This window comes from Narcine bancroftii, chromosome 8 (genome assembly GCF_036971445.1).
Source record: "Narcine bancroftii isolate sNarBan1 chromosome 8, sNarBan1.hap1, whole genome shotgun sequence".
Lineage (NCBI taxonomy): Eukaryota > Metazoa > Chordata > Chondrichthyes > Torpediniformes > Narcinidae > Narcine > Narcine bancroftii.
In genome coordinates, this window is record NC_091476.1 from 92012365 (window position 1) to 92036541 (window position 24177).

Consider the following 24177-nt stretch of genomic DNA (forward strand, 5'->3'; position numbering starts at 1 on the left):
TAAGTGAATTGATTATAAATTACCTGCTACTGGTGATGCCTGAACCCTCAGCGTGTGGAAAAGCTACTGCATGAAAGCAAATACCAGTTAAACCTTTACAACAATCTCAAAGCAGAGTGAACACACACAACAGAAGGGTGAAATAAGACAGGAAGGATCAGTCTATTCCAACACAGATTGCAACCGAATACTGACGCCAACGTCCACTGGAGCAAATAGCAAGTAGGACTATTTAGAAAGACCTCTGAGGAATTTTCTGACTTCCTTCAGCAATCAAGAAGAATTGGGACAGCGCCATCACCTATAGCATCGCATTAATAAAGATACTGGATCCTAGGACTGATCACAGGCCTGATCATAGGGGACGATGAAACAGCCTGTAGGGGTGAGGTGCAGCACCTAGCCTTGTGGTGTGCTGAGAACAATTTGTTACTCACTACCCAGAAGACAAAAGGGATTTTAGACAGGCGGGAAGCCACACGCACATCCTGGTTTACATCAATGGAGCGGAGGTGAAATGGTTCAGAGCTTCATATTCCTGGGGGGTCCATATCTTTGATGATCTCACGTGGACTTTGAATTCATCAATGTTGGTCAAAAAGCCACAACAACAGAATGCTGCTGGATTTCTCTAGATGTACCATTGAGAGCAGGCTGACATACAGTATTTCATTGTGATATGGGAATTTTACTGTACAAGATCGTAAGGCACTCAAGTGGGTAGTGAAAACTGCCCGATGGATTGTTGGAATGCAATTGTTTCCCATCAAATCTACCTACAGGGGATGATGCTTGGACAGGGCGAGGGATATCATTAAAGTCGCAATACACCCTAACCGTGAACTCTCCTATCATCAGGCAAACGTTATAGGCTTTGCTTGAGAACTACTAGACATGAAAAAAGAGCTTTTATCTGAAGCTGTGATAATGTTAAATACCAATTCACGATGTTGAGCTTGTTTTAGAATCAGTATCTTTTTTAACAATTTATTTTAGAATATTGCATTTTTATTGTACATGGCTTATTGTATTGTGTTTTATTTTATATTCCAGTCGATGCTAATCATGTTTCATTGACGGATATACCAGCATAATGACAATGAAGTGTATCACATCACATTATTCTTATTTCATTGTGAACATCTGGATTCAGAGTAGAGGGACACTTCAATTCTGTACTGCAGGAGCAGCCTACTGTTGGATGTGATGTTAAACCACGTGCCTTCCCACAAAAGGTCCTGTATGTGATACACTATTTGAATAAAAGCAGAACATTTCCTCCCAATTTTTTAGACATTCCTTACACTTAATCAACATCAGCAAGAAATGTCTTCTGTTGGAGAGGACTGAATCTTTGGAATTCTCTTCCCCAAGGATGTTGGAGCAGCTTAATTGATATATTTAAGGTGGAGTAGACAAACCATTGAAAGATCGAGGAATTGAGGAACTGGCACAGACAAGACCAGCGTAGATCAGCCATGACCAAATTAAATAGCCGGGCACACTTTCAGGGCCAGATGACCTCCTCCTGCTCCTCTTTCTTGAATTCTAAGACAGAATGTCAAAATATGTTCATTTGGTATCTGGCCCGTAAATTACATTGGGAAGCTCTAAGGTTCCAAAATATACTTTAGAAGTGAAGCTCCAAATAGTCAATAAAACATGACATTAACAGTAGGATAAGTTATTTGCCATTCTGCCATGACGTGCTTCTCCACACCAGGCACTAGTGCCTGCCCTTCTCTAGTATGAGGGTTTCAACACATCCAGTTTCGACCTTGGGTAAATCAAAAAACTCCTGAAAGGAAGTCAAACGGGATGCAAATTCCAACTTTCTACTGCCAGCAGAGTGTGACCCACATGCCAGTGTGTTGCCCGTTTGCTTTGAGCAAATCAAGAGAGCAACTGAACTTCATGCGCATCCAATTTTCTGGTGTATGTGTGACTGGGTGTGGATCCCAACAGGAGCAAATGGTTGAATGCCACCTTGGGGAAGTTTTTTTTGCTGCCTTCACTTATTTTAGATAGTTAATGGTGAACAGCTCAGGAGTGGGAATGGGATACATTCTCAGTGTAGCATAGACATGCTACAAACCTGACAGATTTAAGGCTTGTGACATTTGGTAAACATTGTCATAATATTTTCTCGTGATGCTAAATTGCCAGTTTGGTCGATGGATCTGCTCCATAATTTTTTGAATCATATTTGAGAAGGATTATTTTATGCAATAAAAATCACTCGTTTTCATTCTTTTGATGTTCAGGTGCAACCTGATTGATCTATGTTAATTTAATTTCCTATAGTTCTGCTTGCAGCAGTTCTTTGAAAGGGAAAATCCATTTTATTGACCAGTTTTCTTCTCAGTGTTGACAGGTGGCCATTTTGTCATCAGCTTTCCAAATAGCTAAGCTCCAACAGCATGCATTTAATGCAACATCACAAGGGCTCACTATGGACTGATTGAAGAGCAGCCTTGAAAAAAAAAATCATTTAATTTAAAATGACAGCCAGGAATGAGATTGGAGCTCTTTTAATTGAACTTCTATGGTTGAGGTAATTTCTCAGTGTTGTTGAAAAAAAAATGTCGGGAAGTCATAGTATCAAAAGTGGATTGCAATGATTACTCCTGGGGAATGCTGTGACATTTGGAGCTTTGTTGATTTCCTTCACAATTGTGAACTTGGGACTGAAGACAGCAAGGAAACAATGCAAACAAGGAGTGAACATAAAATGTCTGCATAACATACCTGCTGGTGTATATGCAAAGGAAGCTGTAAAGAGAAGAGGAGAGAAAGATGATGAACAGCAGATGGAATCAACACTGCAGTGTGTAACCCAGCCCACGCCACTAATTGGCTACATTCACATGGGGATAACAGGACCATCTTCAAATATGTCTTCTGGCCTTTGTCTTGACGGGATAATGCCCTAATGTTATAGATTGAGTGAAGGCACATTTCAATGACTTTTATAAAAACTGATTTATCTCATTTGAGCAAAGCGGGAGGCAGTAATTGGAAAAAGAAAAATGCTGACATCAAAATTTTTTGGTCAGTTCTTAAGTTACACATGGAATCACAGCTCCTGCTGTGCTACACATGATGCTGCAGATGCCTCATGTATGGGTGAGTGCCTGCTATCCCTATGGGCATGCTCAGCTGTACTGCAGAAAGGGCCTTCCATTCCAGGTGGAGTATGGTGGCAGGTGCCTTCTGAGGCTGTCAGAACAGCTTGTGTGGCCTTCTCGAGGTTGCTGAGCAGAGACTGAAGGGGAACATAATTTTAAAAAAAAGTAACAGGTGGCTGAAGTTCCACAAAGCAGACACAGTGGGCGCTCAGAAGTGTGTCATGGCCAGAGTTATTCAGTGACCTGGAGTGAATAACTTCAGTGCTTCAGTAGATTTAAGCAGAGGTCAGCTAAGTAGCCAACAATTAGTGCCTTAAGCACAGGTTCACTTACCTGGAAAGTGATGAGTTTAGTTAGTGCTGTAACGGACGGAAGGAACAGATATTGTGCAAGCGTTATTATTACTATTGTTAGATGAGAACTGCTGAGGGGTTGGAAGGGATCTCATGGTGATACCAATCTCCTAATATCAACTACAGAACAAGAGCGAGTAACCATATTTCTAGCACACTGAATAACTTGAATGATGGTGTCCAGCACCCACAGATCACCAGCAGCCTGGTTTAAGAGACTGAAGTGGGTCTGACTCCATGCTGCCAGTAAAGTTATGGTGCTACATTTTCAGCCCTGCCTCACTGAAAACCCAGATCATGATTAGTGTCTTATTCTAGGTACAAACACTCTTGGTCAGGTGCAACCTGTTCGGCCACGTGTAACTGAGCCGTGTTCATCAGGAAGTTCCCAGGACCCATTCTTCGTCTATGCTCCTTCAATAGGACAACCTTGCAGTTGGCCTCATTCAAATGAGGCTGTGATACAGCCCAGTCCCACTCCTGCCCTAATGAAAGAACAGTGCTAGAAGGTTGTTGATGGAGAGTGGTCCTCGTCAGATGCAAGAATAAACAGGCAGGGGAAGGGGGAAACTAGAGCCAAGCAGTAGTAATGAGTGGGGGAGGGAGCAAAGAGCCACATTGCTAATTGGGGGGAGGGGGGGTGGAGGTATCCAAGTGTCAGAGAAGAGGGATAGTGGAAATGCCTGCCCTCTGAAGAATTATTCATTATAGTCACTCAGCGTGGGTAAGGATAATTTCTGCCCTTTGACCTACACTGGCACCCGACCTGGCAATGGCCTAGCTTTATACAAGTCTCATTTGCTTTATTCCTATTTGCCTGCAACCTCCTTCACCACAATGGAACTCTGAGAATCTTGCACTCATCCAACTCGTGTTAAGTGGCCTGATGTTAAACCAGCCATGCCTTCATCCTTATCTACACAATTCTCCCCTAAACTCCTACTCTCCTTCCCTAATAATTGATTATATGGCTCAGTGTCATGGGTGTTACACAAGTGCAAGTTGTGGATGCCGTTTCCCTCCTCACCAGTATAGTGGCTGAGTTCCTTCCTTTTCTTCCTTCGGCAGTACAACCACACGCTGAAACCCATCAGGATCACCCAGCATGCCCCTCCAATGCCAGCGATGAATGCTGGCTGTTTCACCACATCAGTTATCTGTTCTGCTAGGCTGACGTTTTCATTGGTCTCCACTGGAACTGATTCCTGGTCTGAAGGTGGACCTGGGGGCCAACAAACGGGTTAGAAGAGCCTTTCAAAGTGCCAAAAAAAATTAAAGCCAAGGACAGAAATTTGACTTGGGTACTGATGCAAAGGAAGAAATGACCATTTTCTCACAATCTGGTGTTTATGCAATCAAGATGATTTTGTGATTTCCACCCAAAACCAAAAGCAAACAATGAGAAGTGGACAGACTCAGTAGGTCAGACAGCATCCATGGGTAGAAATGGTCAATCAATGTTTCAGGTTGGGACCCTTCATCGAGTCCAAGGCAGCAGGAAGTGATTGAGTTCCTTTATTTTCTTCCTTTGCCACTACAACCACATTTCAGGGTTACCCAGCACCCCACTCTGCTGCACACAATGTTTCATAAACATATTAAACATATTGCCTCTCTTATTTTAAGCCTGCTAAGAAGCAAATTTTTATTGTATTTTCACATCTGCCCCAGATGTGATAACATTGATAACATCAAAATTCATTGTATCCAAAGCACGCTCAGCGTCGGCCGGCTGCTAGACTGAACATGCTGAACATAACCAAGAACAATTTCCCTGCTGCCCTGGTCCACTGAGCTAGTCAACAATGAGGCTCTTATGAAGAATCCCCCTGTCACCCTTCAGGTAGAACCACCTGAGGCAATCTTTTGAGGTGTTGGATACTGTTATAGAATTTCAATCAGTGCAAAACTATTTTTTTTCTGGTGAAGGAAATCTGGAACAAGGATGTACATTTGAATGAAGTTCCTTACATTTGAACTGTGGAACATTCTCCCCAAAAAAGAAGAAATTACAACTGAAATTGGCAGATTTTTGTTAAGCACAAGGATTGTGGGAAACAAGATGCAAAGATGGAGTTGAGTCATGGCTTGAATAGAAAGGCCACAGAAATTTAAGCCACTCTTACCACTTCTTGTAGGAACATGACTCTAAGTTGGGATAACCACTCCCATAGCCAAGCACTGTGTTACTGCGCACAGCAAAATGATATGAAATGATTGTTTACCTTTTTTAATGAAAATTTTATTTATGAATGTTATAGAATGCATGCAAAACAATTTACACAAAAAAACAATACCCCTACTACCCCCCATCTTCCCACCCCACTCTCTATGTCCCTACCCCCATGTAAAATACGTATTTTGGGTAATTATCAGTTGCTGTGTAGTGTGCAAACCCTTTACATCGTAAAAAAAAGATCTTATATCTAAACCCATACGTTTCAAATATAAACCCCAAATTTAACAAAAAAAGGATATTTCATAAGTCATGTTATCTTCTCTAAGTAAATACATGATTTTAGTTCATTATGCCATCTTTGTATATTCAATTTAACATGATTTTTCCATGTAACTGCAATACATTTTCTAGCCACCACTAACCCCAGACGTATAAATGCTATTTTGAATTTATCCAATCGCAAACCCATCGTTAATGTATTAGTATAACCCAGTAAACGCAATAATGGATAAAGTTGCAGTTCAATCTTGAACAAATCTTCCAAAAACCTAATGATATTTTCCCAAAAAGGTTTAACTTTTTCACATGTCCATACTGAATGTAAAAAAGTACCTGTCGGTCTTCCACATCAAAAACACAAATCCAAAGAACTAAAACCGTAGTTTTTCAACTTCTCAGGAGTCAAATACAACTGATGTAGAAAGTTATAATTAACTAAACTATATCTCACATTAATTAATTTCGTAACACTATCCGCACACATATTCATCCATTCCTCCTGAGTTAATGAATTAGATAAGTCTTTTTCCCATTTATCCTTCGTTTTGTATAAATCAACCTTAGCCATCTTTTCCTGTAATAACGCATACATTTCAGAAATGAACCGTTTCTTCCTCTTATCAACAATTAAAATCTCAAATTTTGTTTGTCCAGGTAGAACCAAATTACATCCACAATTTTCTGACAGTAAAGCCCAAACTTGATAATAAGAAAATAAAGAGCTTGGTGATATCCCAAATTTTTCTCTAAGTCTGGTAAAATAAAGAAACATATCGGCTTTAAAACAATCCTCTACCATTAAATGTCTCAATATTGGCAATTTATACTTTTGCAAAAGAGAAGGATTCCATTTGTATATAAAATGATGTACATTATACTCAAATATCTAAGCCAACTCCACCTTAGCCCATATTGGAGGTTGATCAATATCAAACATCCTATTGATAAATTTTAATTGTGCTGCTTCATAATAATTCTGAGAATTTAGTAAATTGAAGTCCACCTGACTCGCATCTCCATGTCAACTTCTGCAGTGAAACTCTTGACAATTTACTTTTGCATAAAAACAGTCATACCACCATATTTAGTTCCTTAAAAATGTTTTTTTGGTATAGAACACAGAATAGATTGAAAAAGATATTGAATACGAAGAAATATGTTTATTTTAATACAATTTACTCCCCCAATCAACGTTAAAGGCGAATCCTTCCATCTATTCAAATCAAATTTAATCTTATTTAACAATGGTACACAATTTAACATATACTAATTCTGTTAATCTCTATCTACTGTTACATCTAAATATTTAATTTTATTAGACCATCTAAACTTTGTAAACTGTTTACAATCTGAATACTCCTCATCTGATATTGGTAATATCTCACTTTTATCCCAATTAACTTTGTAACCAGAAACTTCTCCATATTGATTCAACAAATTTTGTAATGGCCCTAAAGAATTTCTAGGGTATGATAAGTATATCAATGCATCATCTGCAAACTGCTTAATTTTATATTCATGCTCACCGTCTTTAATTCCCTTGATATCAACATCCTGTCTGATTGCCTGAGCCAATGGTTCTATAACCAATGCAAATAAGGCTGGTGATAATGGACAGCCTTGTCCAGTTGATCGAGACAAATTAAATGCAGGTGATACCTGTCCATTTGTCACCACCCATGAAGAAGGATTGTATATTACGCCTTCACCCAACCAGTAATGAGTGGTCCAAATTTAAATCTTTCGAGTACTTTAAATAAAAAAATTCCACTCAACATGGTCGAAAGCTTTTTCCATGTCTAGCGTTACTATCGTTGGTTGGTTGCGTTGCTGCCTTGATGCAATGGTTATTGTAATCAATTTAGTAATATTATTGGCTGAATACCTATTCTTAATAAAACCCGCTTCGTCTACATCTACTAACTGTGGTAAATATTTAGCCAATCTGTTAGCTAATACCTTTGCTACAATCTTGTAATCCACATTCAATAAAGAAATCGGTCAATATGAAGCCACTTTTAAAGGGTCTCTATCTTTCTTTGGAATAACTGTTATTAACACCCTAGAAAAAGACTCCGGAAATGAACCCGTTTCTGTAGCTTGTTTAAGCACACCCGTAAATACTGGAAGTAATAAATCATAAAATTCTTTATAAAACTCCATTGTGAATCCATCTTCTCCTGGAGATTTTCCACTAGGCAAAGTTTACAATACCTCCTTAAGCTCTAAGTCAGTAAAATCTCCATCTAATTCCTTGACATCTTTCTCATTTAAAGAAGATAAGTTTAAATTGGCCAAAAAAGATTCAATCCATTCATTATCCTGAGTCACCCCAGAAGTATATAAATCTTGATAAAAATGTATGAAATTCATCATTTATCTCCTGGAATTTATATGTAATTGTCAAATTTCTCCTAACTGCATTTATTGTCCTGGATGCTTGTTCAGTCTTTAATTGTCAAGCCAAAACTTTATGGGTCCTCTCTCCTAACTTGTAATAATGCCGTTTCGATCTTTGAATAATTTTCTCATACTTATAAGTTTGCAAAGTATTATAGCATAATTTCAGTTTAGATAACTGTGCCTTATTATCTTCGGTTGAATTTCTTTGAAATTTCATCTCGATCTCCTCACTTCCTTTCTCCAAATTCTGACTCTCTGCCAAATACTGCTTCTTAACTCTAGCTGAATAACTGATGATCTGACCCCTTAAATATGCTTTTAAAGCATCCCATAAATTTACTCCATACTGAAACCTTATTTGATTGCAAAAAGAATGTAATATGATCTCTAACATATTCAATAAATTCAGATTTTTTAATAGTACCTCATTAAATCTCCAACGATAAACAGTTTCTACCACCTCAGGACCAGTGCACGAAATTAATAGTAAGGAATGATCGGACAAAATCCTACTCTTATATTCAGCATGAGTGATTCTACCTTGTAATTATGCCGATACCAAAAATAAGTCAATTCTAGAGAAGGAATCATGTCGAGCAGAATTAAATGAAAAATCTTTTTCAGTCAGATTTATCATCTCCAAATTTCTACCAAATGTAAATCTTTCATTAATACAGCTATTCTTGTAGCCATTTTAGTTTTTTTCACAGTTTTTGGATATTTGTCCAATAATGGATCCAAACAACAATTAAAATCCCCTCCTACTAAAATATTCTCATTTGCTTGATTCAAACACGTTTCAGTTACAAATTCTTCGCCATCTTCATTTGGAGCATACACATTCATCAAACTCCAAGCTTCTGAAAAAACTTTACAATTAACCGTCAATACGCGACCTGCATTAGCAGAGAACGATTCCAAAATAAAGGGTAACTTTTTATGTATTAAAATCGCTATCCCTCTAGCCTTAGAATTAAAAGACAATGCAGTGACGTGACCTACCCAGTCCCATTTCAAATTCAAATGTCCTTTCTCAGTCAAATGAGTCTCTTGTAGAAAAGCAATATCAACCTTCATCTTTTTAATATAGTCCAATACTCGTTTCCTTTTTAATCGGGTGATTAAACCCCTTAACATTAAATGTCGCAAAATTCAAATCATTCATTTTTCCCCTTACAGTGGCACCCAACACAGCTAACCCTTGTACAAGTTAAAAAGCTCCTAAAAACTCCCTTAGAAACACTACACACTGAACTTAAAAAAAAACAAAAAATTAAACTCACTAAACTAAAATATTTAAAAATAATATATAAACTTACCCGGCCAAAAATAAAACCCACCTTAATGGTATCACACCTCAATAGACCGGGTGTGGTCAAAACCATTAGTGGGAGACGACTTCGGTAGTTTCAGAGACATTCCATCCCCCCCCACCCCCGCCAAACCGATCTCCATAGAAAAAATAAAATAAAATAATGACATTCGGCCCACAGATTCCATTCTGCGATCAGCTTGATCATCTCCTTCTATATCAATCAATCGTTGAGTATCTGATGTCTTGTTTCCATTTCCATTCCCGTATTCTTCAAATACACCTGCAACTTCGACTTGCTTCTGCAACTCAGAATTTGTCTGATTATCTGGCAAAGAATTAGCAAAGGTTAAAGCATCGCTCTCATTTTTAAAAAAAAATTGAGCCTGAAAATTGCCATAGAACAAGTCAAGTCAGCCAGGTATCTAAATGCAAATCTATACCCCTTCTTCCACAGAACCGGTTTTGCAGGATTAAATTCCTTGCGTCTCCTAATAACATCTTGACTCAAATCATCATTAAATAAAAACCCTATTGCCGTGAATCATCGAAGGGCTCTGATTTTGACGAGCTTTTTGTACCGCAAGATGTAAAATCATCTCTCGATCTTGATACCACAGGCAATAAATAAGAACTGCCCGTGGAGGTTGACCTGGGAAAGGTATGTGCTCGGTCTAATTTCAATCCCTTTGGGAAAGCCCAACGTTTCTGGAATCCATTTCTGGATAAAATTTACAGGATCTGCTCCTTCAATACCTTCTGGTAAACCTACTATCTTAACATTGTTACGTCGACTCTGGTTTTCCATCGAATCAATTTTCTTCAAGAATTTTTTTTTTTCTGAATATCCCAGCAAGTAATAGGATGCTCAACATATTCTATCCGTTCAGTATATCTCTCCACCTTATAATTACAGTCAATAAAAGTCTGCTCAATCTTTTTCTCAGTTGGGGCACTCACTCTCACGCTCCCCGGCCTCGTCAGGTCTTGCGCCCCCCCCACTCCGTAGAGGGACTCACCGCACAGGCGCCATTTTGCTTCCCAGAATGCAAGGAAGGCGCCGGTATAATACTCAGCTTTGTCTCCAGGATCCTCTGCTGTTTCGGGGCTTCTCCAGTCGACTCTCATGGATCTTTCTGCAAGGTAGGCCTCAATTCTTCTGCATGTTTAAAAGCTAATTTCTTCACTAGTTAACCTCTTGTTTTCTTCATTATTGTTGCTGACAAAGTTTAAATCACTTCTGAAAATGTTTTAAAATGCTGAATGTCTTTGTAATTTGGGCATTAATTATTCAGCTGGGGTGAGGTGTTTCCACACGTCTTCTTCCTACTCCATCTTGCCACGTCCTCCATGATTGTTTACCTTTGATGAATAATTCTCTGTAAAGGGATGTTTCAAGCTGAGTCATGCAAAGGCCTCCTGCTGAATGCTAATTCACTTTGTGTCAAAATTTTAAGATTTTACCAATCATTAAAAAAATACATTTAATTGTTTACATGGTGTTTGATGTTACTGCAACTTCAATAGGCTCTTAAGGCCTCTTCAGGGCTCAGAATTTCTGGATCAGTTATAATCTAACCAGTTGTTTGAATCATGGGAATCAAAATGCTTTGAAGACTGAGCAAAGAAACAACCAGCTTTATTTTTGGAATTACAGAAGCTTACAACACAGGAGGACATGTGGCTGAGGCTGTTTGAGCCACTTCTTTCTCAGGGTTTGTCACAATATCCTGCTCTTTCTTCAGAACTCTGCAGAATTTTTAAGAGCCTATACCAATTCCCTTCTGAAAATTGTTGCTGAAACTGTTCCCAGCAACCTTTCAATCAGCAAGTTCCAGATTGTGACAGGGTGCTTACAAAATCCTTATCTCTCCCCTCTGATTTTGTTGTAGATTATATATTTTTTAAATATTTAAAGTTTTTAAACATACATGCATTCAAATATATTTCACAATACAAATAAGACTGACATGATATCTGGTATGTTAAGTATCAGACACATGATGATATTTCCCCAACACCCCCTCCCTCCCCCATCCTACAATCCCAAGAAAAAGATGAAGATAGAAAGAAAAGTAGAATAGAAAGAAAAAAAGAGAAAGAAAAGTAAGAATAAAAAGGGAAAAAAGTAGACTGCCGAAAATGTTAAAATCCATCTAATCTAAAATTTGTAGCTGGCTGCTACAAGTTATGTCTCTGCAGAGCCTATAGCGTAGGAGAGGTTATAGCTGCAAGCAGGTTAGCTCAGAAAGAACCCGCTGTTCCCAGAAAGAACGACAAAAACCAGTTGAGTGTAGTTAACACTGAGCTTTATTGGGCTCACAGCCCTGCTTTTATTCTCAAGCCGAGGGGTGTGGTCAAAGCCCCCTCAGCGCTGATTGGTGCATTTGCTGTTCAATTTCCTTGATAGGCCAGTCAGGCTCCTTTAGTTATGGCCAATTGGAGGGCAGAGATGTGGGCCTCGTGCAGCCTGCTGGATTGTCTTGCTCGTCCTTCATTTTGTGAGGCACCCCAAAGGGGCTGCGAGGGGCCGCCACAAATTAATGTAATCGTTAATAGGGTTTCACGCAGGTCTTAGAGGTTAAGAAAATTTAGAAATAGAAAAAATTAAAAATTCAATCCTCTTTTTTGTCGATAAGGGCAGTCGATTATCTTAAATGTACCTCCACTGGGGGAGGCACAGTTAGCGGTTAGTGCAATGCTGTTACAGGATAGTGGTCAAATCTGTAAGGAATTTGTATGTTCTTCTCCAGATGCTCCAGTTTCCACCCTTCCTTCAAAATGTATGGAGTTGTAGGTCAATTGGGTGGCACAGGCTGGTGTTGTATTATTAAATTTTAAAAAGTTATCGATCCTCCTGTAACCCTTTATTCATTCCATCAAGACCCTGCATTTTAAGCATACTTATTTAATCACTCAAAAACATTCCATCATCTCTTTGGAACTGTAAAGGTGGCTTCTGGAAACATTTCCTTTGAGAATGACGTGGTGGATTATTTAGCATTTCAAGCAGGGAGCAGCAGATCACCTGTGACCCACAACCTTTTCCATGCTATGTTGCTGGACGAACGTGTTCAAACTAAGATGTTCAAGTCGCAATTCTTTTAACATTCCTTTCCGCAGGAGAAGCTGGAAATATTGACAAGAAGTCTGAACTGGACCTGGAACCAGGCCTTGGAAGCTGAAACACGTGAATGTTTAATTTGATCTCAATCTTCTCCAATAGTTTTGGGGGGGCGGGGGGAGGAGGTTTTGTATGTTCTCCTGATGAACACCTCCAGAACTTGTTAGACGAGGTGCTATTCAAAATGCACAGCAACCATGATTTTTTTCACACTTGCATTTTTGGGATATGGGTGCCACTGGCAAGGTGATTGCTTAATCGCCCCAGTCAGAATGGTGGTGAGCCATCTTCGAAAACTGCTGTATCCTTCCATTTACTCTGGAAATGGCCCCGAGTTCTGATGGGTGTTCCAGAATAATGAAGAACTGGCAACATATTTCCAAGTCAGGAGAGTGTGAGTCGGAGAGGGGAACTTGCAAGTGGTGGTGTTTTCATCCAGCATCTCTTGTATTGTATAATACACTGACTGTTATGCTATCACTCTCCACCTAAAGAACTAATCCACTCTAGAACTGGGGCACAAGTTAGGCTGATGCTTCAGACCATTACTGAGGAAAAGCTGCATTATTGAAGGTTCCATTATTGCAATGACTCCATCTATCCTCCCAGGTGGCTGTAGAAGATTCCCTTGGATCAGTGTCTCAGGTACCAATCCTTCCTCAAACAAGAGCATAACGAATTATTTTGGGGTTTTTTTTTTGTTCTGCTGCTTAAGGGACCTTTCTGTGCATGAACTAGTTGCTGTATTGACAACTACACTTCAGAAAGCTGCTACATTGACTGGAAAATGATTTTGAGCATGTTTGCCCAAGAAAGATGATCTACAAATCTAAATCTTTCTTCCTCGGTTGTGTCCAATTGCAGTAAAGAGCACATTCCAGGACCATCTTGAGATTCTTAATAGGTGAAGATGTGCACCTTCATTATGCTTCAGTAATTGAAGTGTTAACAAGTGCTATGTGAATATGTAATAAACATCACATTTGATGCAGAACCTAAGTATTGCAGTTGTCTCCCTGTTTCAGCAATTTCTTTCACTTACTTATGAGGACAGTTGCTGGCTGACTTCGGACCCCAACTCCAGCACTGGTGGCTGCTGCTACTTCCACGCGGTACAGCACACCAGCTATCAGTCCGTGGATGACCGTTGAATGGACAGTTCCGTCAATCGACTTGTTGACATGGAAACGGGTATCGTTTCCCAAGCACCAAATCTACAGGGTAAACACCATGAATCCATATCAACATGATTTGCAAATTAACTGAAGTCAGTAGACTCGCATCTCATAATACCGTACAGGCCAGGAACAGGCCCTTCAACCCACAATTTTAACTAATCCTACCTGCCTCCATATGGTCAATATTCCTCCATCCCCTGACTGCTCATGCGCCTGCCTAAATGCATCTTAAAAATGACATTGTTTTCATCATCAATGTGTTCCAGGTACCTATGACTGTTAAAAAATGGCTTTAAACTTTCTTCTTTTACATTAAAGCTTCACCTTTTAGTTCAGTGGTTCTCAACCTTTTTCTTTCCACTCACATCCCACTTTAAGTAATCCCTATGCTCTGCGATTAGTAAGGGATTGCTTAAGGCGGTGTGAGAGTGGAAAGGGAAGGTTGAGAATCACTGCTCTAGACCCAATTGTTACTGAAATATTTTGCTTGAGAAAAATTGTCATTGGCTCATTCCCTTTGGAGTAATGAAACAGTGCACATAACGAGTCAATGAGGTAGGATTAAAACAGTGGTTTTCAAACTTTTTCACCTCACTCACCTCCCACCTTAAGCAATCCCTTACTAAACACAGAGCACTGATGGCACAGGGATTACTTAAAATGGGATGTAAATGGAAAGAAAAAGGTTGAGAACCACGACTCTAGATTTTGATATTGCTACTCTGGAAGAAAGACTCCATCCACCTCATTTATGTTACTCATAATTTTGAATACTTTTATCAGCTTACTCCCTCATCCTCTGCTCCAGATAAAATAACCCAATTTTTTCCCACCTCTCCTTATAGCTAAGACCCTTCAATCGAAGCAAGAAACCGGTGAACCTCTCTTGCACCCTCTCCAAAGCCTCCAAGTCCTTCCAATAATGTGGCAACTACAACTTCACACAATACTCCAAATGTGGTTTAACCAAAGTTCTATGCAGGTCTATCTTGTCCACCCAACTTTTATTCTCAGTACTCCAACTGTTATCTTTGTTACTATACACTCTACTATGTTGTGACATTCAGGGAGCTGAGGATTTTCACCTTAAGTTCCCTCTGCACTTTATCGCTCCTCCTACATACTTCCCTTTTATATTTGAGCTCGCTATGGACAACACCTCACACTGAAGAAAAGCAGGGCAACAACATATGCCTCTGTTTTTGCATCCAACACCATCAGTCAGGTTTAGTTTGACCTGGAAAACTAGAAGACATTAACTACTTTTTACTTAGCCTCCAGCCACATTAACAACTGTATGGCTGGGAGCAGTGACCTGAGACAAGGCTTTGTGTGATAATGCCTATCTTTAAGTCTGAGGAGCACCAATTTAATTATAAAGGCATTAATGTGGGATTAAGTTATTAGGCAATGACTGACCAAGAGATCGGCAGAGCTTTGAGCGCAATGTCGTCAAACTGTTATTAATTTCTATTGAATGTGAAATGCTGTTGTGTTCTGATAGTTATTAGTCTAGAGTCCAGATACACTGCAGACCAAACTAAATCAAGAATTATAATTACAGGGTAATTTAAGGAACACATTGCCAGTTATTTTTCTCCAGATGGCTAAATACCTGAAGATTAGGAGGTATTAGGGAGTCTTGACTGAAATCATCTTAAGGAATGGTAGCATCAAGCTTATTCTAATGGCTGATTTGACTAGACGGTGAATGAGTATTCAATATTCCAACAGGATGTGATTCTACTTTTAAGGATATAAACAATTAAAAGGTAGATGTGGTGTACCTGGACTTCTAAAAGGCCTTCGATAAGGTCCCGCATAAATGACTGGCTTCCAAAATCAAGGCTCATGGGATTGGGGGCAAAGTATTGATGTGGATTGAGAACTGGCTGGCAGGTAGAAGACAGTTGGGATAAATGGCTCGTTTTCTGAGTGGCAGGTGGTGACCAGTTGGGTGCCACAGGGATCTGTACTGGGATCCCAGCTGTTCACAATTTACATTAATGATTTGGATGAGGGGATTGAATGTAATATCTCCAAATTTGCAGATGACACTAAGCTAGGAGGGGTTGTGTGCACGGAAGAGGGGGTCAGGAAGCTCCAGTGTGATTTGGATAAATTGAGGGACTGGGCAGATACATGGCAAATGCACTACAATGTGGATAAATGTGAGGTTATCCACTTTGGTAATACAAACCGGAGGGCAGATTACTATTTGAATGGCAATAGATTAAGAGATGGGGAAGTGCAGAGAGACCTAGGGGTACTTGTACACCAGTCTCTGAAGGCGAGCATGCAGGTACAGCAGGCGGTTAAAAAGGCAAATGGTATGTTGACCTTCATATCAAGAGGGTTTGAGTATAGGAACAAGGATACCTTACTGCAGTTGTACAGGGCCTTGGTGAGACCACACCTGGAGTATTGTGTGCAATTTTGGTCACCTTATCTAAGGAAGGATGTTCTTGCAATGGAGGGAGTGCAGAGGCAATTCACCAGGCTGAAACCTGGAAATGGCAGGAATGACTTATGAGGAAAGATTGCACAAATTGGGATTGTACTCACTGGAGTTTAGAAGATTGAGAGGGGATCTCATAGAGACATATAAAATTCTGGCAGGACTGGACAGAATGGATGCAGATGGGATGTTTCCAATGATGGGAAAATCCAGAACCCGGGGCCATGGTTTGAGGATAATAGGCAAACCATTTAGGGCCGAGATGAGGAGGAATTTCTTTACCCAGAGGGTGGTGAATCTGTGGAATTCATTGTCACAAAGAGCAGTAGAGGCAGGTTCATTAAATATATTTAAGAGGGAATTAGATATATTTCTTCAGTATAAGGGTATTAAAGGTTACAGAGAGAAGGCGGGGACGGGGTACTGAACTTTAAGATCAGCCATGATCTCGTTGAATGGCGGAGCAGGCTCGAAGGGCCGAATGACCTACTCCTGCTCCTATATTCTATGTTTCTATTTTCTCATTGGAGCTTGTCCTTCAAATACCCTACTCACTCAACTAACTTCCAACTGAGATCTAAGCTTCTCCAGAGATTTTAGTCTACACCGGCTTTTTGTCAACTTATTCCAAAAGCTCCTCACTCCCTGTACCAATATAAGAAGGGAAATTTAACTGTGCATTTCCTACTTGTGGTGCAACAATCGACCAATCCTGGGTGGCTTCCTCCTGCTAATCAAGCAATCTGTAGGAGTGATGTGATTGTATTTACTGAATTTGTGCTTTTGATGTTCTAAGTGAGCTTTGTATACACACACATCAGTATTAGAGTTTCATTTAACTTCACTCTCTCTACTTGATCCCTTGGAGAACCAACAAATATCCTGATCTGTGATTCACAAACCAGCATTTACACTGGGATTGGCTGTTTGCCAATCAGAGGTAATGATCACCACATAGCTTCTGGCCTCACATCATCTGCCGGGCCGCCTAGCTGGCCTAATCATGTCCACCTATCAGTGAGAAGTAGCTCCTGTCGTTTGGTTACCGAGTGATGGTAAATACAGGTAAACCCCGTTTTACAACTACTCGCTTTACAAAAGTTCGCTTATATGAAGAAACCCACACAGGAAATTATAATAGGTTTACAACGGGGTTTCACCTTTACGAAAATTTTCTCCAATAGTAATCAATGGGTCTTTGCTTTACGAATTTTCGGTTTATGAACGGTTTCTCAGGAACGTGGGGTATACCTGTACACTAAATCTTGGAGCCTCACAGTTCGGCGGGCAGCAACCACCTTTGAAGAAGACCGCAAAAGGCAAAGGATGAAAAACCCAACATCCAACCCCAACAAACCAATTTTCCCTTGCAACCGCTGCAACCGTGTCTGCCTGTCCCGCATCAGACTTGTCAGCCACAAACGAGCCTGCAGCTGACGTGGACATTACCCCTCCATAAATCTTCGTCCGCGAAGCCAAGCCAAAAAAAAAAGTCGATCTCAATCAATGGTGATGGTTACATCAATGGACAGACTCCATACCAATTTTAGCTTTGTCCACAGATACTAAAAAAATGATAGCACCAAGGAAGATTTTGTTTGCAAATGATCCCATCTTAATTTATCTGGTAACGTGTGAATTAATGCTGATGCTGAGTGTGGAGGTACACCACCAGCCTACTGCAGGGGGAAACCTCTGTACCTGCAGGAGTGTAAGGGGTCAGGACAACACCTGGTCGGCTGCCAATCAGTCAGCCTGAATGGATCAAGCCCCACCCAGTAGGGTGTCAATCACCCTCTGGGATATAAGCCTGCGCCGGCCTCCAGAGACCTCACACTGAGTTGCTGCAACCACTGCCAGCCTGGCCCTGTAGAGGTCTTTGTGAATTAAAGCCTGTTGTTCAGTTTTTACCTTGTGTATGTCTGATTCTGTCTAACAGCGCACCACACAGAGTTCAGCAAATGGGAGACCAGTAGTTTTTCAAAATTTTTCTTTCCACTCACATGCCACCTTAAGGAATCCCTGTGCCATAAGTGCTCTGTGATTAGTCAGGGATTCCTTAAGGTGGTATGTGAGTGGAAAGAAAATGTTTGAAAAGTATTGTTTTAATTGTACATCACTGACTCGTTATGTTTCAGAACTCCAAAGGAAATGGGCCAATAAACATTTTTCTCAAGAGAAATATTTCAATATTTCAAGCAGTGATTCTCAACCTTTGGTTCCCACTCAAGTACCACCTTAAGCAATCCCTTACTAATCACAGAGCACCGATGGGATTAGTCAGGGATTCCTTAAGGTGGTATGTGAGTGGAAAGAAAAAGTTTGAAAACCACTATGGTAGACTGAATTGTTACCTACCAATATCAAAATCAAATTAGTGCATATCAATTGTGGGGCTGATGGCCAAGCCAGAATTAATTCCTAATATATGACATGTAAGAATGAATAACTTTGCAGAATTGTTGACTGACAAGGAAATCAGAATATAACATGATGAAGGGTAATGTAAGATCCAACCATGCAGGAGAATATTGACTGACAATGCAAGGCAAGTGGGTTAACATATTAGTGATATAGTTAGCAGTAAAAGGGATGAGGAGGGGGTTCCTGAATGATTATGTGTGGAGCTGGATCATTGCCCATTGCCTAAACCAGTAACAAGTAGGTGCATCTTTCTCAGCATCAGCTATTTGGTAATCAGGCGGGGGTTGAAAGAAAGAAACAACTGGCTGATTATTGTTTCCTTGAGGCCTATGAAATGAAGACCTGCCATTAGGAGTAAGCAATGTTTCAAACAGTCATGATCATTATCTCCCCCAGTAGATGTGAGCAGATTCCATTACCTGCTCTAACTGTGGGGGGTGGGTGGGGGGAGGCCGAACTGAAATGAGAGGATACAAGTGGCTGCTCGACCAGCCAGTGTGTTTATACTGAATGATGAATTGCCATTCTCTTCACCTCCACTAAATAACAGAGCTGTTCCTAGCAGAAGTAAAAGGCCGTTTTACTTGTGCAGAATGCCGTAAGTGATTGTAGCCCTGCCAATTCTGCCTTTCCAAGGTTGGACAAAGTATTGTTCCTTACTGTAGATGGCTGAACAATGAACAGGACTCTCGAAGGTACAAAGTGGATGGCCAGGTAGTGAAACCTCCATGATCATCAACATGTTGTGGAGTTTGGTCCTGACACGCCTCCTATGGAACTCAGACTGAGAACGGCAAACTTGATGCCAGCCACCTCCCGCGAGCACTTAACTCCAGAAAAAAGGAATGCTTCAATAAAACTCTCCAACCAGAAAGTGCAAAAGACAGCCCTTAATCCTCAAGCTTTCACATTGAGTATGCATGACCAGTCCTTCCTTAAAGTAGACCAGCTGCATGGGGAATAAAGATCAATTAAAGCAATGAACATATGGTAAACAGTAACCTTGTCACCATTAAAGGCTCATTGTAAAAATGCCAAGCCTCCACATATTTACGAGGGTTCTTTTGTTTTTATTCTTCACCTCAGAACAATTATGATTAAATTCTTTAATTAACACGTCCCAGCTGTTGAGAAATTAGGCTAATATATTTTCAAGCCCCAGTCATTAGCTTCCCCTGTTCCACTGTTCATTGGATTTATCCCTCCAGTGCCCTGGCTTACCCTGTACTCCTGGATGATTCCATTCTGATCCTCAGCGGGTGGCGGCTCCCAGGACACGCTGATACTGGTGCTGTTGCTCAATCCAATTGTTGCCACGGTAACAGCTTGCGGTGCAGCAGCAGGGGCTGTTTGTGTTTTGTGCAAAAAGAAGAAAAGAATGTTTAAGTGAAGAGAAAGCAGCAAGGAGCTCCGAGGCAGCCCCTGCTGTGGTCAGTGCTTGAACATATTTGGGATGAAGCGAGTTCAAGGACGTGCTATGGCCCTGATGAACCAGGTTAAAAAGTGGGTTAGTGGTAGTAATGGGGCGAGTGACTCTGGAAGCAGTTTTCAACAATATGCCATATTTCTGAGCAAAATCACTTTAAAAAAGTGATTTGGAAATTACAAAAATTGGCAAAGGAAAATGTTTTTATTTGTCACCAGCAACGTGATACCACTCATTTCCTATCCTTGTCAGAGCGAAGAGTGATATTGCTTGGTACTATGTGTCCTCCTCTCCCGGCCTATTCTTTTCTCACCAGCCTTTTAATTCAGGCGCCAGTCTGCTTTTCACATACCTTGAAGAAGGGCTCAGGCCCGAAATGTCAGTAATATACCTTTACCTCCTATGGACGTTGCAAGACCTGCTGAGTTCCTCCAGCATTTCTGCGTGTCTTTACTACAATAGCAGCGTCTGTTGTTTCCGCATTTTACTCCATGTTGCGTGGCACTGTCTATCGCACAAGGGTAGTTGGAGAGAACTCCACTGCATGTCAAGCAAATTTCTCACTCCTATGGTATTTCATGTTTTACCCATTGGTTCCTAAAGGAAAGACTTTAACCTCAAAATCATGGATGGAAGATCCCAGAACTTTACAACACTGCCTCTGGTCAATCCAGAGCCTTTTGTAGCAAGTGTTAGAGTCAAAGAGTCTACTCTATGGTAACAGGCCCAGCTTATCCATGCCCTTCTGCTTGTGTCCCATTTGCCCGCCCTAGCCCTGTATCCCTCTAATCCCCTCCCACCCATGTAGTTATCCAGGTGTGGCTTAAAGCAAGCTAATGTACCTCTTAGTCTGGCAACTCGTTCCATGCTCTCAACATCCACTGAGATAAGAAATATCCTCTCACTTCCCTTCTAAATATCAACTTTCTCGCCTTATATTATATTTAGACTGGGGCAGAAGCTAAACTTGGAGACACTCAGGGAGACAGGACAAACTATTCTCTATGGGACTCTCTGCAAACACTGATCTGTAAACAGATGTGAGGAGATTAGAAGAGGGACATGCAGAGGATAAAAGAAACAGGAGATTGGCGGGTAGATTATAACCAATTGTGCCTGTGATCATTGTGTTATGAGCTTCAGCTGCTGTTGTAAACCATCTCCTCCCTCTATCAATTGGGTCCCTGAATAGAAAGAAATCCGACTATGAAAGGAAAATTTCAAAGTAAAAAGTTCTGACTTTACAGAATCTGTTTTCACTCCACAGCTTGATCAGCCTTTTATTTCTGTGGGAGGTTAGAAGACAATCTGACACACTGTAGTCTGACGATTGTTATGGAAGAACATTGCTGCAGGCTCACTGTGCAGTATAGCAAACAAGACTTTGACCTGAATCATACCCAGCACGGTCGGTCCACATGACAAATACACCCTGCACCATTCCCACATCAGGACTAATCAGGGATTCCCCTTGTTGCTCTGGCCATTCAGTGCAGTGAGGTGGTCCAAGAGAGCTGACCAGGACTCAAGTGGCATAATATAAGGCTCTGCCCTTAGATTGTCCGGATGTTCCTTTTGACAGCTTGAGTTTACAAAGGTCTTTTCAAATATTGATGGTCAAAAGGAATTTTAAACAAAATGACAAATAATCAAAATGACCAAAAAAATTGTTAACAACTTTAACAAGTCATAGATACAAACAGCACAGAATTTGGTCCCTGGGCCCTGAGTCCATGCTGTCTGTCAAACACACATTTCAACTGAACTTCCCCTGATCTCATTTTATTCTTAGAATCATAGAATGCTACAGCACAGAAAACAGGCCATTCAGCCCTTCTAGTCTGTGCTGACCATTATTCCACCAGTCCCATTGACCTGCTCCCATTCCATAACCCTACAGACCTCTCCCATCTATGTATTTGTCCAATTTATTCTTAAACTTATGATTGAGCCCGCATTCACCACATCAGATGGCAGCTCATTTCACACTCCCACCACTCTCTGAATGAAGAACTTTCCCCTAATATTCCCCCTAAACCTTTCCCCTTTCATCTTAAAAATATGACCTCCCGTCCCAATCTATGTAAAAAAGCCTACCTGTCATAATCTTATAAACCTCAATCAAATCTCACCTCAATTAAATCTCCCCTCATTCATCTTCACTCCAAGGAATAAAGTCCTAACCTGTTTAATCTTTTCCTGTAACTCAACTCCTGAAAACCAAGCAACATCCTCTGCACTCTTTCAATCTTATTGATATCCTTCCTGTAGTTAAGTGACCAGAACTGCACACAATACTCCAAATTTTGGCCTCACCAATGTCTTAAACCGCTTCAACAAACATCCCAACTCCTGTACTCATTCATATATAAAGTTAAGATGCCAAAATCTTTCTTTACAACCCTGTCCACCTTCAGGGAACAATGTGTCTGTATTCCCAGATCTCTCTGCTCTTCCACACTCCTCAGTGCCCTATCATTAACTGTATATCTCCTACCTTGGTTTGCCCTTCCAAAGTGCATCACCTCACACTTGTCTGCATTAAATTCCATCTGCCATTTTTTGGCCCATTCTCCAGTTGGTCCAGATCCCTCTGCAAGCTTTGAAAATCTACCTTGCAGTCCACAACAATTTGCTGATCCAATTTACCATATTATCATTCAGATAAAAAACAACAATTGTTCCAACACAGGTCCTTGAGACGTACCACTAGTCACAAGCCTCCACCTTGAGAAGCAACCAACCACTAGCATTCAGCCAATTTTGAATCCAAGGATACATAAACTAACCACCCATGTGGGACCTTGTCAAAGGCTTAACTAAAGTCTATGTAGACAACATCCACAGCCTTTTCTTCATCAACCTTCTTGGTATAATTTCCTTCAAAAACTTTACAAGATTTATTAAGCACCAACTATCAAGCACAAAGCCACGCTGACTGTCCTTAATCAGCCCTTGGCTGTCGAAATACCTATATATCCATTCTTTCAGAACTCCTTCCAATAATTTACCTACTACTGACGTCAGGCTCACCGGCCTGTAATTACCTGCTTTATTTTTGGCGCCTCTTTAAAACAAGGGGACAACATATTCTGATATTCCCATCAAATCTCCCCAGATTCTACCACTCACCTACACGCCAGTGCCAACCTTTGGTGGCCAATTAACTGACCAGTCACCTCTGGGATGTGGGGAAAATGGTTCTTGTTCATAAATAAATGAGGCTTAATTAGCTGCTCAGACCCATTCCAGTTCCCATGGAAACAATACCAATCGTCCCATTCCTTCAAACCTTATTTACCCGCATTCATGGCAACATATTCTCATACACGCCCATCAACCCTCCCTCCCTTTTTAGCTTCACTATTAACCTGCAATAAGGGCTTATTAACCAACCAGGATATTTTTGTGATATGGGAGAAATTCGGGAGTACTTGAAGGACATTCAGTTGAATACAGAGAAAACTCCATACAGTTGGCACTAGGATGGCCATTTACAAATGTACAAAAAGGAGAACGTGGTCATAGGTTATCATATATTATGCACACACACACATATATATATAGAGTCTTTCAAAATAAATTATTTTATAAAATTTAAACGATATTCAAAAACAACAAATGCAAACACACTATATCTATATATATATATATGATAAACTATAACCATCTCCTCCTTTTTGAACGGCCTCCTTAGTTGGCCCCTGAGATCTTGATTAAACCTCCGCCCCGAATAACTAACTGCTACACCATTATATTGTGTTTGGTTTACTGTGTGATTAATGGTTTGTGCCTTCAATGCAACAGGAACTCACAGCAAATTGACAGTGTTTTTCTGTTCTGTCGTGCACTTTATGAAATGTGACTGCAATTCACTGCCAGCCTCTAGTGTGATCTTGGCCTGAGCTAAGGC

General features: G+C 40.5%; 1 protein-coding gene across 9 annotated transcripts in view; it reads right to left on the reverse strand.

Annotated features, from left to right (window-relative positions):
• The window catches only part of robo3 (roundabout, axon guidance receptor, homolog 3 (Drosophila)), a 361322-nt gene that overhangs the window by 45541 nt on the left and 291604 nt on the right, over positions 1–24177 (reverse strand). For 8 of the 9 annotated variants that reach the window (XM_069894503.1, XM_069894505.1, XM_069894506.1 and 5 more), the window contains exons 15-19: positions 20060–20184; positions 13821–13992; positions 4509–4703; positions 2749–2772; positions 24–66 (exon numbers count right to left, since the gene is read on the reverse strand). In XM_069894503.1, the coding sequence (XP_069750604.1) occupies positions 24–66; positions 2749–2772; positions 4509–4703; positions 13821–13992; positions 20060–20184 (559 nt within the window). The remainder of the gene's footprint in view (positions 1–23; positions 67–2748; positions 2773–4508; positions 4704–13820; positions 13993–20059; positions 20185–24177) is intronic. The other variant, XM_069894502.1, reaches the window with a different exon arrangement.